The following is an 18,166-nucleotide window of genomic DNA, read 5'->3' as shown; positions in this document are numbered from 1 at the left end:
GCTGACCGCTCAACAAGCTCGGTGGTCAATTCTCCCTCCTGGATTATCTCAGATCACCGAGGGCCAGATGCCAGGGGTGTAATAAAAAACTGGGAAAACGGAAAACCTCGGATTGGGTTTCTTTCTTTGTGGGGGGTTAAGTACAAAACTAAAATGAGATTAGTCATGCATCACTTCAGGACCGCAGGGAATCAGGGTTCTGATTCCACGTCGATTGAAACATGAGAAGGGGGTACCTTTCTCTACCCTCCCTCTTCTTTTTTCCAGGCCGTGTGTGTTAAGAACACAGGCGTCTCAGGGGAGAACAAGAAAACGCTAGTAGTAGCGTTGGCAGCTATTATAGTTGGGCTGGTCAGAAGAGACGTGGTACAGATCTGCGTAGATGCCTGCATGATCACTACTGCCCTGTGACACCGCCAATCCATACCCTGACCTCGCCCCCTTTCCCAGTTCACCCAGAGCCTGCAGCTGGGCCCAGCCCTTGCCCTTCTGCATCTCAAGGTTACAGGACCCGCGAGTGCGCAGGGCACTGGTTAAGTACCCGGAGACGAGCAGAGTACGCCGCCAGGTGCGCAGGCCTCCAGCCTAGCCCGTTCCCAGGCCCCACTTCACCTCGTACTCCGGAATTGGAAGTCAGACTCATGGCGCAGTCGCTCGCAAGGCGTGTGCACTGGATACTGAGAACACTAACGGAGCTAGCGCGGACAGCTGGAATAAAGGTGCGAGGAGCGTCCTAAGGGCACAGACACAGGGCTGCTACCGCGCAGGCGCCGTGGTGGACAGCAAGCACGTGTGTGCTATCGTCCCTTGGTTTATGCTGAGCATGCGCGGAGCCTCGGTACCAGACTTTAAGGAAGTCTAGAGTCTGGATTTTGACAGCCGCAGGAGGGGGAAGAGGCCTAGAGACTAGCAACTGAGTTTGCGCAACCCTAAGGGGCGTGGCCTGGGGGGTGGTGGCCGGGAGGCAAGGCCTTGGGAACCAAGAATCCGGGCCAGATTTTACGTCTCTTCCAGGTGTATGTGCTCTTAAGGGTAGAGAGGACAGGTGCTAGTAGGACATTTGTCATAATCCGATATCTAAGATTGTACCCAACATTTTCTTGCTCAGACCGATATCTGCAAGGCCAGGCTAGTATTCATATGAGGTGCCAGTGACAGGCACCCAGGAATCGGCGATAGAGTACCTCCGGAACCTCCCCTAGCTCCCAGCGTACATCCTTTTCCTCTGCCTTTGACCTGATTAGTCATCTACTCAGGACTTTGGAATCTGCACTATCTAAGGGTTGGGTGGAGGAGAGAAAAAAACTGATAATTTCTTAAAAGTTTCACAAACATTTAGTATCATTTTCTATTTCTACACTCTCAAGTGTCAATTTCAAAAAGGGCAACAATCTGGGGACTAGGATTAATTTGAAAGGTGTTCTGAAAGTGCGTCTTCTATCAGCTGCCTGCTTTACTCCTACTGTTTTTGTTCGGAGTGGAAATTGGAGGGAGTTGACTGAAATTAAGAAGTAGCATTCCAAGCCAAAACTGCTGCGTCCCTAATCTCCTAATACGTGATTGCTCCTTATAACTGGAAGTCCAGGCGTCCTTGAGTCGAAAGCACAGAAATGCATCGCGAATGAATGAAAGCTCTGCAGCACTGGTGGCATCCTAACGCCATCTCCCGGGTAGGAGGAGGGGAGGAGTAAGAAGGGCCTCAAGTTTGCAGTACCCATCCAGGTCGCGGTCAACTCTTCTCCCGCCCCCCGCCCCCGGTCCCACAGCCAGCCAGCTCAGCAGCGGGGGTCCCGTCGGACACCCTTTGGGCATGCTCAATAGCGGCGGCGGCCGCGGGTCGCGCAGTCGGAAGCTCGCGGCGGCGGCGGAGCAGGCGGTGCTGACGCGCGCGCGGCAGCTGAGGGGACTGGAGGACGGCGGGAGGGGGCGGGGGCGCGGGAGGTGGGGCCGCTGTCGCCGTCAGGGCCCCAGGGAGCGCGGAGCGCCTCCGCAGCCGCTCCTCCGCTCGGTTCCGTCTCCTGGGCAGCGCCTGGGCCAGAGGCCACGGCGGCAGGGGAGTGGGAGCTGGGAGCCACGCTCCACCGAGAGTTGGGCAGGGGAGTGCCCGCGCCTCGGCGGCGTCATGGGCCCCTTACCCGGGCCTCAGCGGGCACCAGCGGCGGGAACCCCCGGGCCTCCTCGCGGCCGAGCCTGAGCGTGCGACCCCCTGTCTTCCCTGCGCACCTTCCCTGCTCCCTTTTTTTCTTGCTTTCGCCGGGGCCGCCGTCACCGCTTCAGCTCTCCGTTATGGCAACGGAGCCGCCATCCCCTCTCCGGCTCGGGGCTCCTGGTCCCCCCGAAATGCGGACCCCGCCGGCGACCGAGGCCGCCCCCGAGGGCACCCCGCAGTCAGTGGGCAGCAAGCTCCGCTTCCTCAACGGCTGTGTCCCTCTGTCGCATCAGGTGGCCGGGCACATGTACGGGAAGGACAAAGTGGGTAAGTGGGGGTGGCGCGGGGCTCGCCGCTACCCTTCCGCCTCCGCAAGCCCCCTGGCTGACCGATGCAGCCTGGCACTCGGGGGCCCGGCTGGATGTCCCTCCCGGGCTGTAAGACACCCCCTCTTTTTCTCTCTCCCTCGGAACCCCAGACTTATGCTAAAGGGGCTCGTAAAATGGGGGCAATTTCTGGGGTGTGGGGCGTCAGCTTGCCACGGGGGTGGTGGGGAGAAGAGCGCCTGCCCTCCCCAAGGAGGGTGGGTGTTGATTGGAGACGACGTTCTTAGTGAAAATAAGGAACTTCATTTTGACTGGACGGGGAAGTAAATTCTCCCCTGAGTACAAGATCTGTTTATTATAGGCGAGTAGCTATTGCAAAAGAAAGGAATGAAATGCAGATGATGCTAATCTAGTGCTTCTCTTCTGGGTGCAGCTGCATAGCTGGAGGGAAAGAAAAAACAGGGTTTTTTTTTTGAAAGCTTGTCTTGGCCTATCCGGCATATCTCTGCCTGCTCGTTGAGAACGTTTTTTCTAGTGTCTCCTTGATTTCCCTGGTAGGTGTGGTTCCAGTAATACTCAGATACAAGGTAGAAAATGAACTCCGCTGTATTCGAGGGGTACGCAAAGTAGACATCCAGTTGTTTTTCTTGTTTATTTTTGTAAGACTAGATCAAGGCCTTTGTGAATTTACAACTTTCACAGTACAGGCGCTGCCTCAGTGGTGATGGAGAAGTTCATTGTAAGAACTATAACTCACCTAGTTACCCACACTGTTTCCCTAGGCCATGTTTATATGGGGGATTATGATGGATGAGTATGTGAGTATTGCAGGTCATAGATTTGGAAGGGCCACTAGAGACAATTTCGTTTATGCTGGTAGGATGATTCGGGTGTAGGTGTTGATAAGGTAATATTAACTTTTCAGTTGATGGGATCGAGGCCAAGTGACAAGAGTAAGGTCACAAAAATCCTCTGTGGCAGAATCCTGAAACCAAGAGTTTTGGGGTCATGTCTCTGAGCACTGTTTTTGCACCTTGTATTGTGCTTGCAGAAGCAATTCAAACAAGGCTTTTTGAAAATTCACGAGTACTAGTTTGAATGTAGGATGAAATACAGTGATTAAACCTTTGATTTCGGTGTTATTTATTTATTAGCATGCTGTTATAATCAGATAAGCTAACAAATGACTGAGGGTAGCAATGACATTAAAAAAACAAACAAACAAAAAAAACACCTAAAAAACTCACTGCCAGGGAGTTGATTCGACTCATAGTGACCCCTCCTTGGGTTTCCGAGGTGATACCACTTCGGAAGTAGATTGCCCAGTCTTCCTTCTGAGGAGTGGCTGGTGGGTTTGAACTGCCAGCCTTCTGGTTAGCAGTCAAATGCCTTAGGCTCTACGCCACCAGAGCTCCAGCAATGGCATAAATAGAACAAAATATATAATAAACTAGTTGATTGACATACGGCATATTACTTTCTTAAATTGTTTTACCCAGGCTAAGATTTTTTTTTTTTTTCCAACCAAAAATGCCAGTTGATTTTTAGAGATGTTAGGAATATGTTGGGTGGCAAGAGGAAACTAGTCTTAGTGAAAATAAAATTTCTATTGCAAATGAATATTCATATAAGAGTTTCACGCAAGGCATTAAGTGGAGACTAATATAAAATTAGTTGTCTGTTCCAGTGAGGATCATTTAATATGTTGTATTTGTTTTTTATACCACAGTGTATGTTGTTGTGGTTGTTCTGTGCCATCGAGTTGGACCCGACTCATAGCGACCCTCCTTGGGTTTCCGAAGCAGTATCACTACGGAAGTAGATTGCCCCATCTTCCTTCCAAGGAGTGGCTGGTGGGTTTGAACCTCCAGCCTTCTGGTTAGCAGTCAAATGCCTTAGGCACTATGCTAGCAGAGCTTCTACCACAGTGTATCCTTACATAAAATTACCATAAAAGCCAGTTGCTGTGGAGTTGATTATAGCTCATGGTGACCCTGTGTGTGTGAGAGTAGAACTGTGCTCTGTAGGGTTTCATTGGCCGATTTTTTGGAAGTGGATGCCTGGCTTTTCTTCCAAGGCCCTGCTGGGTGGACTCAAGCCTCTAACTTTTGGGTTAACAGCCTAGTGTACATTAACACTACCTAAGATGGGGCAATCTACTTCCGTAGTGATACTGCCTCGGAAACCCAAGGAGGGGTCGCTAGGAGTCGGATCTGACTCGATGTCACATAAAAACAACAACAAGGTACTTAGGGCTCAACATTGCTTGTCTTACAAAAAAAACAAACGGAAAAGGAAACAGCTTACACATGAAGTGTGAAAACTGGTTATGCAGTAGTACATATACTCTTTGTTGCATTTTGTGGGACATTGAACATGTACTGGGCTGAGTAAGAAATTCAGGTTTAAATGCCAGTACTACCACGTCTAGGCTTGTGAACTAGAACAAGTCATTTGACCTGTTAAGGTCACTTCACCTATATAGGAGAATAAATGAATGGAATAATTCCCAGGGTACCTTTCAATTCTAAACGTTTCAAATGGTGCAACTTCAAAACTCACTTTAGAATAGAAAGTATGAATAGAATTTGGAGCTGGGAAAAGGTAAGGAATGGGAGATTGGAATAGGAGGTCAGCCCTAAGATATTTCAAGAAAGATGTCTTGATCTTACTTTTGTTCTGAAAGCATTAAGGTGGAAGGAGAGCCAGGTTAAGTTCCAAGTATTTTCAACATTGTGTTTGTTCTGTGTTCCTTTCCTTTGGGAGCTGTTAGCTATAAAGAAATAGCTTAAACAAATGTTTCTTTGGAGGGGGATGGAGCATTGTGGAAAAATCGGAGGCTGAGGTTGGAGTGGAAGTAGCCGTTTCTGTTGTTGTAGGAGGAAAGTCTTTGTGGCTAAATATGAAAATTTCTACTAGTAATAGAAATGTTCTTTGGCAGTTATATGAGTTTTGGGATCTATAATTTTTGTAGTTTTTATCTTGGTTTCATAAAAAGAGTTTCCTATTTATGAACTTGAGCCTTTAACTTTAGGTCATTTTTTTTTCTTTTATTCCTCAAACTTCTCAGAAATTAAATGAAACATGGTAGGTTTTTATTGTGCCAGTTTTATAGTTTTATAGTTTCTAGTCGAAATTGTTTTCATACTACTGTCAAGGAGTGACTTTATCTTATGTGTGTAAAGAGTCCTTATTTAAATTTTGAGTTTTTTGAAAAATAATTTAATGTGGTCCTTGTCATCAAGGTTATTAAAAATGTAAAATTTCCCTAATTTTCTGGTAATCTTTAACTACCTTCAAGAGACTCTATTATGTTTAAAATAGTAGAGATTCAAAACTTTATCGTGTATTGGTGATTGGTATTTAATTAAAAGTGTAAACATTCACCTGTTATATTTTGAAATCATTATTACTTTTTATCATTAGGAATTGCTGTACTCTGGTTTTATATTGACCAGGCCTTAAGACATGAGAAGGACAGTGGCACATTGAATTAAATGTGGGACAGAATGGTCTTGCTTTAGATGTTTATTGAATGCCTACTATTTTCCAGACTCCGTACTAGGGCTCAGGAACTCTGGGGGTATAGTTGTTAAAGCATTTGCCTGCTAACCAAAAGGTTGGTGGTTTGAATCCACCAGCCATTCTGTGATAGAAAGATGAGGCAGTCTGTTCCTGTAAAGATTTGTAGCCTTGGAACCCTGTGGGGCAGTTCTACTCTGTCCAATAGGGTCCCTATGAGTTGGAATTGACTTGATGGCAGTGAAGATTTTTTTTTTGTATTAGGGCTTTCTGGAAACAATAATGAATAAAATCCAAAATACAGCACCTGTCCTTGGGGACTTTTGGTCTAGTGGGATAGGAGGACAATCAAAGATGACATAAAGAAAACCAAAAACCAAACTCACTGCCATTGAGTCGATTCAAACTCATAGTGACCCCCTTCGGGTTTCCGAGGTGGTAAATCTTTACAGAAATAGATTGCCCAGTCTTCTTTCTACGGAGTGGCTGGTGGGTTTGAACAACCAACCTTCTGGTTAGCAGTCAAATGCCTTAGGCACTGTGCCACCGGAGCATCTTAAAGATTACATAATAAATATAAAATTATGACTATGCTATGAAATGGTAGAAGAGGAAGTAAATTATGCTGTCAAAGTGGGAAATTGGGAGTAGAAGGATGTTTGGCCAATGACCAAACAGAGAAATGAGAGATGACTTCCTCTTGGAAGAAGTAGTTAAGCTGAGATCTGAAGTCAGTCTTGGATTTACCTAAAGGAGGTTGAGAGGACGTTAAAGGCAGTTGGTTGGTAGGTGTCTTCAAGTCAGCTCCAGTGCACAGTGAGCAACCTTAATTATAGCAAGCAAACATTGCCTGGTCTTGTGCCATCTTCATGATTGTTGGTATGTTTTAAGTCTGTTGTTTGTCAGTTGTGTTAATCCAGCTCATTGAAGGTTTCCCTTTGTATTTAGGGAGGAGGAAAAAATTTTAAAAGGTAGCCTGGCAGTGACATGAAGCTGGACAAGTAGATGGAGCCAGGTTGTGTAGGGTCTTCTAGATCTAAGCATCTTTGGTCCTCATTCCAAGAACAGTGAACTGTGAAAAACTTGGTGTTTCCTTAAAGAACACTTTATCTGGTATATGGATAATGAGGCACAATTTTGGGAGGAGACGTAGATAATTAGTTTCGCTACTCCTGTGAAAGATGACAGCCACTTGGACCAAGCAGATAGAGTACAAGTACAAGAAGTTGGGAAAGATTGAAAAGTGAAATTTCAATAATATTTTATTGTTTTTTGGTGGAAGTTTACACAGCAAATTAGGTTCCCAAATTCCATAGATGATTGTCACTTAAGAGTGTAACCACTGCTTATCAAAGTATTTAATAGTGATTTCATTCAGATAGTTTTCTCTGACCATAGATGAACTCTGAACGTGACTTAAAACTTCATTGCACACAGTGGCTGAAAGAACTAGTTTGCCACCCAAATGGCCTAAATAAAGGAGTAGTTTAAATTCTAGAGAAAATATTACTTGATTTTATTTATTCTTGCATTAAATTTAAGATGCTGACTCATAGCGACCCCCTTTGGGTTTCTGAGGTGGTAAATCTTTACGGAAGTAGATTGCCTTGTCCTCCTTCCTTGGAGTGGCTGGTGGGTTTGAACCGCCAACTTTCTGGTTAGCAGTCAAATGCCTTAGGCACTATGCTGCCAGAGCTCCTTAAACTAATATGAAGGTATCTTTATATCAGAGATATTTTAATATCAAGGTTGAATATATTGTTCTAGCAACCTAAGAAATAGTTGTTGAATTAAATTCTCAATTATTTACACAATCTGTTTGTATTGCTAGTAAAAGGATAGCTGAATGATGATAATCTTCCTCATTCATAAAATGGATCACAAGATAGTAATTCAAAGTTCAACAGTTTATAGGTTGCTCTGCTGTCATAAGTCACATATAATTTTAAAGTACAACATTTAGATCCTACCTTTGGTTTGGTCTGGCAATTGAAATAATTCTTGTAATAAGCTTTGTTAGACACTCATGGATATCCTTAAAACATTTTTTTTTTGGTAACTGTCATTAACTAAGGATTTTTCAATTCAGTATTGATATTTTGCCAGTTTCTAAAAATGAATTGCTTGCGTTATTCACTTTAAAAATGAAAAACATTATTCACAGGGAGACAGCTCAGGGGGCAGGAGTGCATGGAGGGATGGACACAGGGAAGCAGTAACTATCGGGAGGAAGTGGGAGGGGAGCTGTTGCATTGGGGTGAATTGTAGTCAATGTCATGAGACAACATGTGTGTGAACTTCTGTATGTAAAGTGAATTTTCTCTGTAAACTTTCACCCAAATAACAATAAAAAAAAAAAAAAAAAAAAAAAAAAAAAAAAAAAAAAAGAAAAACATGTAATAGCATAGGACAAAGGTGCTTGATCAGAAAAATAGATCTTGTTATGGTTAAGTAACAAGAATATGTTAGTAGTTTTTATGTCAGTTATAGTTTATGCTCTTTGCTGAATTCTTATTAAAGTACATTTAAATTATAGCTTTAAGATTAAAAAGTATATATTTTTTTAATTGTAAAAGAAGTTTATAAACTTTGGAAAAATATTCAGAGAGTATAGTCGTACCTTTCCCCCTACTCTCACTGTTCAGGGACAATTACTATTAACTGTTTCATATGAATTCTTTTAGGTCTTTGTTTCTGGGCACATACATAAATATAATTTTGATTTTTTTTTTCCAAGCTGTAGTAGTATATCATGTAGTGTATTCATATTTGTGTTTGTGATATACTTTATTCTTTTTAAAAACTTGTATTCTATAGAATACCAAACCAAACCCATTGCCAGCAAGTGAATTCTGACTTATACCCACCCTACAGGACAGAGTAGAACTGTCCCATAGGGTTTCCAAGGCTATAAATCTGTACGGAGCGGACTGTCTCATCTTTCTCTTATGGAGCAGCTCGTGGGTTGGAACTGCCAACCTTTTGGTTAGCAGCCAAATGCTTTAACCACTATGCTACCAGAGCTTCTTGGGTGGTCTATGTTGTTGTTGTTATGTGCCTTCGAGTCAACCCCGACTCATAGCGACCCCCTCCTTGGGTTTCCGAGGCAGTATCACTACGGAAGTAGGATTGCCCAACCTTCCTTCCGAGGAGTGGCTGGTGGGTTTGAACCGCCAGCCTTCTGGTTAGCAGTCAAGTGCTTTAGCCACTATGCTACCAGAGCTCCTTGGGTGGTCTATAGGAACAGAAATTTATTGTCTTGTAGTTCTGTAGGTTACTAGTCCAGCCAGGACCATGTTTTCTTTGAAAGCTACAGGGGAAGATCCATTCTTGCCTCTTAGCTTCTGGTAGGTATTCTTTGGCATGTAGATGCATCTTCATATGGCATCTTTCCTCTGTTTCTGTGTCTGTTGCCTTCTTCTGTAAGGACAGTACTCAGATTAAATTTGGACTCATCCTACTCTAGGATGACCTGCTGTTAATTTAGCTGATAGTCTTCAAAGACCCTATTCCCAAACAAGATCACTTTCACAGGTACTAGGAGTCAGGGTATCAACATACCTTTTTTGGAGACACAGTTCAATCTGTAACAAGTAGTGTGGGAAGACTGCTGTATCAAGCATACGTTTTTGTGTTTGGGACTATTGTGATTTGTAATCTAGCCTGCTACCCTACACAGTTGTTCACAGTTTGTGTGATTTCTTCTTTCAACAAAATGTGTTTAAAGGCAGGCCCACCTGTTTCCAGACTAGGTGCTTGCCACAAGGTATGCATAGTTCTCTATTCTTTTTTTTTTTTTTTTTTTAATATTTTATTATGATTTGGTGAAAGTTTACACAGCAAATTAGATGTGAACAATTTCTACACAAATTGTTTAGTGACATTGGCTACATTTTTTACAGTGTCAGCATTCTCATTAATTCTGTTTTGGTTGTTGTATTTCCAGTAATCTAGTTTCCCTGACCCTTTACCTTCTCATCTTTGCTTTAAAGTAATTGTTGACCGTTTGGTCTCATGTAGATGATTTTTTAAGGGAGCACAATACTCATGGCTGGTATTCTTTGTTTTATGAGTCAGTCTGTTACTTAGCTAAAGGGTCATCTTGGGATAGTTTCAGTTCAAGGTTTAAGGAGTGTCTGAGGGAGTCCTCTAGGCTCAACTGATCAGTGAATCTGGACTTTTTAAGAATCTGGGTTCTGTTCCACATTTTTCTCCTATCAGGATCCATTTATTGTGACTCTGAATAGAACGGTCGGTAGTGGTAGCCAGGCACCATTTAGTTCTGGTCTCCGGGTAGATGAGGCCATGGTTCATGTAGACCATTAGTCCTGTAGACTACTTTCTTCTCTGAGTCCTTGGTTTCCTTTTTTCTTTTTTGTTCCAGATGAGTAGAGACTGATAGTTTTATCTTAAATGGCCACTTGGAAGCTTTTAAAACCCCAGGCACTACTCAGCAAACTGGGATGTAGAGCATATGCTTTATGAACTGTATTATGCCAATTAACTGAATTGTCCCACAAGGCTATGGCCCTAAACCTTCCAACCCAGAAAACTAACCCTGTGAGGTGTTTGCTTATGTCTGAGAAGTATCAGTAACTACACAGCCTATGTGAGTTATTATTCTTATGAATACATATGCATGCACACACATATATGCATACACACATACAAATAATACATCTATCTGTGCACATGTATGTATACACATTTATATACCCATACACATATGTGCATACACACACATGTAAGCATACATATTTTTTTGTTGAAAAATTATATTTGTTATATACTTAGCAAACATAGGTTTTTATCTTGTATATTTCTTTGTGTACACTTCCCCCACATTTGGTGCTACCTTTCCCAACACCAAAAATAACAAGTATCTATTATCTAGAGAGTGCTTCTTCTTCTCCCCTCTTGCCCTGCTATCCCTAGTAACCATCAGTGAACATTGGTCTTTGTATGTATACCTATTCTTTTTTAAACTTTATTTTATTTTTGTGATTTGGGTGAAAGTTTACAGAGCAAATTCATTTTTCATATAACAGTCCATACACATTTTGTTTCTTGACATTAATTGCAATTCCCACAATGTAATGGCCTTCTTCCCACTTTTTCTTTGTGGCTACATTTTCCGTGTCCTTCTTTGCCATGCATTTCTACCCTCTGAGCAATCTCCCATGGTTGATTGTTCTAAGGAGTGTACCTACCTGATGTGTATGTTTATCCTATGTGCCTGTTTAGCTGGAAGCCACAGCAGTGAGTTAAATTCCAGGCCTGAAGGGTGACTAGGGGCCATAGTCTCAGGGGTTTTACCATTCTCTATCAGACCAATAAGCCTGGTATATGCACGTATTTTTGTCTTATAAAAGTGAGATGATAAAATATTTGTCCTTTGGTGATTGACTTATTTTACTCAGCATAATGTCCTCCAGATTCATCCATGTTATATTATGTTTCGAGAATTCATCATTATTTTTTATGGCTGCATGGTATTCCATTATATGTATATAACACATTTTGTTTGTCCATTAATCTGCTGATGAGTAATTATGTTGTTTCCATCATTTTGCTGTTGTGAATAGTGCTGTAATGACCATACGTGTGCATATGTCTGTTAGTGTCTTTTCTATTAGATCTCTAGGGTATATATCTGGGATTGCCGGATCATAAGTTATTCGATTCCTGGTTTTTGAGCAAGTGCCGTACTGTTTTCCATAGTGGTTATAACATTTCATACTCCTCCCAGCAGTGTATAAGGGTTCCAGAGTCCCTTGCCAGCATTTCTTGTTTTCTGTTAATTTCTTTTTTTTTTTTCCTTGTAAAGCACCTCCATACTAGTTTTTTTTTTTTTTTTTTTTCCCTTCCCTGTCCTCTTTTTCTGGTTCCTCATTATTGTTCCCTGGGGTCATCTCTGAGATAAACCACCTGCACACAAACCCTTGTCTCAGGCTTTGCTTTTGGGTTAATTTAATCTAAGACACTTTTCCTAACCATCCCATCTAAAATTGTATCCCATCTGTTTGTCCTGACCTTGCTTTATTTTCATTCTTAATATATATTACTGTCTAACATAATATTACGTATTTTACATACTTCTTTGTTTATAGACTCCCTCAGTTGAATGCTCCCCCTCCCTTGTAGCATTCCTAGAGTAGAGAACAATGCCCCATACATATTAGATACTCAATATGCATTTACTGAATTTAGAAGGATGGATGAGATGACACACTTGGGTGGTTAGTTAATCCTGGGCTTGCTTTGTTTTATGACACTTCCTTTTGATGGAATGTTTCAAGATTTGTTTTATAATTTTGATTGTCATATCATCTTAAGTGAAGTTTATTTTATTCCTTTTTTTCTGAGAGAATCCTGTGTCCTGGTTTGTTGATATTTTCCTCCAGAATGATTCTATATTTGATTCTGTCAGATTCTCTAGGGATGTTATTAGTTGAGATTATGACATAATGAGAGACAACTGCTAGTATTTAGTTTTTGTTAAATTTCCCTTGATTTCCAATGTATTTTACCTTATATGTTACAGTGCAATTTTTTTTGCAATGCAATTTTTGAACATACAGGTTTATAGTTATTTTAGTCTGTTTTGAATTATACCGTCTATCAACAGAAAATGTGTATTGTTTTGCCCTAAATTCTTATTTATCTTATTTTTAATATAGTAAACTGTGCTTTTTTAAAAATAGTACATTTACTTGATATATCATGTACAATTATTATTTTTTATTGTGTTTTAGGTGCAAGTTTACAGAGCAGAGTTTGTTTTATATTCAGCATTACATGTACATTTAGTTTCACTCCCCATTTACCATGCCCAACCTTAACCCAGTCTCCTCCCCTCCCTGCCCAGTAACCCTTCCCCCCATGCCCCTCATAGTTACTCACTCCTGCATTTCCTTGTGTGAATGTTGCCCCTCTGGTGCCCCGTGGTCAATTGCTCCAAGGATGCATTTCCATAGAGTATGTGGGTGCGCCACTCTGGGTTGAGTGGTCTGCGTGTACATCTTGTTTGCTATTGGGCTGAGAGCCAGCCCGTGGGAGTGAGTTTTATTCCAGGCCCAGAATGCATCTGAGGGCCATAGTATTGGGAGTCTCACCAGACTCCATCTGACCAGTAATTCTGGTCATTATTGAGTTTTTTGATTTTGTTCCATGTTTTTCCTCCCACTCTATCCAGGATCTCCAGTTTTGGCTCTTTCCTGAGTGGTTGCCATTGGTAGCTGGGCACCATCTCATTCTTCTGGTCTTGAGAGCCATAGTGTCCTAAGGCTGATTGCTTCCAAATGCCCCCCCCCCTTTTTTTTTGCACTCTTTTTCGCTTCCAATGATAGGAGGCCATTAGCTGCATCTTAGATGGCAGCTTGAAAGGTTTTAAGACCCCAGGTGCTACTCACCTATGTAGGATGAGGGACAAGACTTTAATGTATTTTGTTGTGCCAATTGAGTCTGGTGTCCCCCAGTACTATGGTCCTGAGACAGTAGATCCATTGGATCTCTCCTCCACAGTATCTGGGTGTCTGTGAGGGATTACTCTATGTCTTCCTTCTGTTGTTTCTGTCAGGATTGCAGGTATTTTGTATCACTGGTATCTGTGCAAGATTAGCCTCTGCTGAATCTATCCTTGGTCTAGAGTATACTTCTGTTCACTGATGCCCATCTGATCCTCTCAGATGTTTATGTGTTTATCTGTAGCCTGATGTTTGGTGTTACTGGTAATGCAGTATTGTGGATACACTGGTTGGTATTAGCATCTGTCCTCTATCTCCTTTGTGCACCTTTCAGTGTTAATTTGTAAATTTCTAATTTCTTAATGCACTTTTTTTTCCCCGTCTGGAATTCAGTTTATCAGGGCTTCCTCACATTTACCAGTCTTCACTATCTCTATAGAATATACTGTTGCCATAGAAGTGAATATCTTTTTTGTTCTATATCTAATCTTAGAAATCCTCTTCAATAGTTTTATTTCAACAAGTGCTAAAATCTTTTGACTGCTTACCAACCAGTCTTATCCATCTTTATTAATATTTACCTTACTTCTAAGGAATCCTGGTAGCACAACAGTTAATTGCTTGACTGCTAACCAGAAGGGTGGTGGTTCAAGCCAGCCCAACAGCTCTGCAGAAGAAAGGCTTGTAAAGATTACAGCCTAGAAAATCTTATGGGGTAGTTCTACTTTGGGAGCTCTGGTAGCGTAGTGCCTAAGGTACTTAACTGCTAACCAGAAGACTGGTGGTTCAAACCTACCAGCCACTTCTCGGAGGGCAGGTTGGGCAATCTACTTCCGTAGTGATACCGCCTTGGAAACCCAAGGAGGGGTTGCTATGAGTCAGGTCCAACTTGAGGGCACATAACAACAACAACAGTTCCACTTTATCAAATGGGGTTGCTGTGAGTTGAAAATCTACTCGATGTTACCTAATGACACCTTCTTTTGTTCTATTTTATACCCAAGTCTTAAAACAAACAAACAAACTTGTTTATTGTACTTCTTAAGTTGAGGCTTCTGCTTATGTTGATTAAATTCTGCATTTTTGTCATGATTAAAAATAACTTGACCCTTGCCAAAAAGGAATAGAAACTCAAGTGGCATAGTTTATCAAGTTTTATTAGGCTTTGTTGTGCCCTATTCTGTGAGAACTATTCTGTGCTAACAAGGCATGGTTTTGTAAAATCTGAATACATGAAAATTTAAGCTTTTAACATATAAATTTGGCAGTGAGTCTTCATGGTTTAGGGACAGGGCCAGTGTTGGAGCACATAATGTGACTTTAGAAAAGATACTTTGTTTGATTAGAGAGATTATAAAATGTACCTCTTTCTGTCACCTGCCAGAGCTCCAGGATTAGTGCCTGATTTCAGCCCTCACTTTTCCCCTTAAAAATCAAACCAAACCCACTGCCTTTGAGTTAATTCCAGCTTACAGCAACCATATAAAACAGAATAGAACTGCCCTATTTCCAAGACTGTAAATCTTAACCAAAGCAGACTGCCTCTTCCTTCTCCCATGGGTTCGAACTGCTGACCTTTAGGTTAGCAGCCACATGCCTTTAATCACTGCGTCACCAGATCATCATCTTTTCCCCTTAGCTAGGTGTTTTTGTAATACCATATATAATTTCAATGAATCAGGAAATTTAGTTGTTTTCTCGTAATAGGTGAGAAAAATGTAAAAAAAAAAATAGTAGAAAGTTATATGATTACTGTTAATGGTTTCTGTATTTTAAAAACTAAACATGGGATCAAGAAACATACTGTTTTTAGCCTGCTTTTTATTTAACTATAAATTAATATCTCGGAAAATTTTTATTAAAATTTTCAGTGTTCTATTTATTAGAAAGTCTGAGTGGGTCAGACAGAGTTGGTGGTTGGCAAAAATAAAATTAAGCTCTTTAGAATTGGTGCTCTAATGCTTTGCATATTACAAGCGCTGAAATATTTTGGTTGAATGTTAAAATGTCTGCAATAAGTAAAAGAAAAGCCTTATATTTATGAAGGTGATCTTCATGGAACTTTAGGAACAACTCTGCCCTATGAAATAAGGTGCACTATTACCAAGCCTTTACAGTATTCTGATTTGTATCCTTAGGTATACTGCAACATCCAGATGGCACAGTTTTGAAACAGTTACAGCCACCTCCAAGGGGTCCAAGAGAGCTGGAATTCTATAATTTGGTAAGTGAGGGAAGATTTGCTTTGTTAAAGTGCTTTTCAGAGTTTTCTGGTGGTGACTCCCCATAAGAAATGTATTTTACATCACCATGTGAGTAAAAACAACGCTTATCTTTACTCTGTGTGATTCAGTCTAGTATTTTCTATCCCATTTCTTTTTTAAAAGATTCTTACTCTGAACAACTTAGATTTAACTAGTGGGTTTGACCCATAGTTTGAAAGACACTTGAGAGACATTTTATAGCTCTAAGGAATGCTAAGTAGGGGGAGGGAGCTTATTTAACTTTATGACTCACCAAACCAAACTCATTGCTGTGTAGCTGTTCAAGGTGGTAAATCTTTACGGAAGTAGATTGCCCGTCTTCCTTCCATGGAGTGGTTCGTGGGTTTGAACCACCAACCTTCTGGTTAGTAGTCAAATACCTTATGCACTGTACCACCAGAGCTCCTTAACTTTTTGATTGTGAATACTTTATTTTCAATTATTCTATTACTATACTCTGGAAGTTCTTCACAAACAAGTAGCAGATAAGAAGCCACATAATCTGAGTTTTAGTAATTACTTTGTCACCAGCTGTTCAACTTTGAGCATTTGACATAACTTCTGGTCCTTAATTTTCTACCATCTGCAAGATAAAGGAGATAAATTTATCACTTGTATAATGATTTTGAAATTAATGTGCTTTTTCCAATGTCTAATACTAAATCTGGTAATAGTTAAGTCTTTAAAATATATTTTTTGAGCTAAAGTATACTAGATGGTTATGAGGTTCCTTTATAGCTCTATGATGTTAAGATTCTGTTTGTGCATTAATAGAAAGAATAATTATCGCTAATAATAACTCTTGACAATTTTACGAGAATATGAATGATTGGATAATGTCTTGAGTTCAGGCAATAATATTTTGAAGTCAGGCTTTATCAATTCTCAAGTACCCCTTTCTTTTAAAGAAAGAAAAGTGACTCAGAACTGACCCTCAAATGGGTTTTTTCAGTTTTCCATTCAGCTGTAAAGAAGTACCAGTTAGGATGTTACAGACTTTCTGCTACTCTGAATAGACCAAGAAGTGAACTGTTTCTAAGCTGATGATTTCATTTTAAAGACTTATGAAGTTACTCACCTTTTAGGAGGAAAGATGTATTGTAATGTAATGTAATGTAAACTATCAATATTTACATCGATAAATTGAAGGATTAAGGTTCTTACCAGAAAAGGAAAGTGAGTATTTTTGTATTTTTTTCTTTTATCATTTGATTAAGGAATAAAATTGATTGTTGTTGTTGTTGTTATGTGCCGTCGAGTCAGCCCCGACTCATAGCGACCCCTCCTTGGGTTTCCGAGGCAGTATCACTACGGAAGTAGGATTGCCCAACCTTCCTTCCGAGGAGTGGCTGGTGGGTTTGAACTGCCAGCCGTCTGGTTAGCAGGCAAGTGTCTATTTTCTTTCTTGATTAGCAGTGTCAGAAAAATTTTGACTTAAAGTGTTTCTTCTTATTTTTCATATGAAGCCTTATTGAGATGCATTTCATACATTGTTTAATTCACCCATTTAAAGTGCACAATTCAGTGATTTTTAGTATATTCACAGAACTTTGTAACCATCACCGCCACCAATTTTAGAACCTTTCATCACTCTAACAAGAGACCCCATACCCCATGAGCAGTGGCTTCCCAATTGTCTGCCAGTCTCTCTAGCTCTAAGCAACCATTAATCTACTTTTTGTTTCTATAGAGTTGCTTATTTCAGACATTTCATATAAATGGAATCATATTATATGTTGTCTTTTGTTACTTCTTCTTTCATTTGGCATGTTTTCAAGGTTCGTACATTTAGCATGTATCGGTACTTCATTCTTTTTATTGGTGAACAGTATTCCATTGCATGACTGTATACTAAAACCTAAACCAAACTCAATGCCATTGAATTGTTTCTGACTCATAGTGACCCCCATTTGGGTTTCCAAGGTGGTAAATCTTTATGGAAGTAGATTGCCCTCTCTTTCTTCTGCGGAGCGGCTGGTGGGTTTGAACCTCTGACCTCCCAGTTAGCAGTCAAGTGCCTTATTGCTATGCCACTGGAGCTCTTGTATGACTATATACCACATTTTATTGATCAATTGACTGATCATTTGGGTTATTTCTACTTTTTGGTTATTATGAAAAATGCTGCTATCAACACTCATATACAAGTTTTTCTGTGGACATATGTTTTCATTTTTCTTGAGTATTATATACCTAGGAACAGAATTGCTGGATCATATGGAATTCTTTGTTTAATCTTTTGAGGAAGTACCTGGCTGTTTTCCAAAGTGAGTGTACCATTTTAAGTTCCCGTTAGCAATGTGTGAGGGTTCCAGTTTCTTCACATCCTCAATAACATTAGTTATTATCTATTTATTATTATTACTATTATTATTATAGGAGCTCTGGTAGCATAGTGGCTAAAGCACTTGACTGCTAACCAGAAGGCTGGCGGTTCAA

General features: G+C 40.8%; 2 protein-coding genes across 2 annotated transcripts in view; one reads left to right on the top strand and one right to left on the bottom strand.

Annotated features, from left to right (window-relative positions):
- Positions 1-643, bottom strand: part of CISD1 (CDGSH iron sulfur domain 1) — a 32,246-nt gene extending 31,603 nt beyond the window's left edge. The window contains exon 1 of the mRNA XM_007958848.2: positions 613-643. Coding sequence (XP_007957039.1) covers positions 613-643 — 31 coding nt within the window. The remainder of the gene's footprint in view (positions 1-612) is intronic.
- Positions 644-2,286: 1,643 nt separating this feature from the next.
- IPMK (inositol polyphosphate multikinase) overlaps positions 2,287-18,166 on the top strand; it is an 84,028-nt gene continuing 68,148 nt past the window's right edge. The window contains exons 1-2 of the mRNA XM_007958839.2: positions 2,287-2,476; positions 15,602-15,687. Coding sequence (XP_007957030.1) covers positions 2,287-2,476; positions 15,602-15,687 — 276 coding nt within the window. The remainder of the gene's footprint in view (positions 2,477-15,601; positions 15,688-18,166) is intronic.

Source organism: Orycteropus afer, unplaced genomic scaffold (genome assembly GCF_000298275.1).
Source record: "Orycteropus afer afer isolate SDZICR_OR568_19922 unplaced genomic scaffold, OryAfe1.0 scaffold00016, whole genome shotgun sequence".
NCBI classification, from domain to species: domain Eukaryota; kingdom Metazoa; phylum Chordata; class Mammalia; order Tubulidentata; family Orycteropodidae; genus Orycteropus; species Orycteropus afer.
This window is presented reverse-complemented; position numbering and strand designations above follow the sequence as displayed.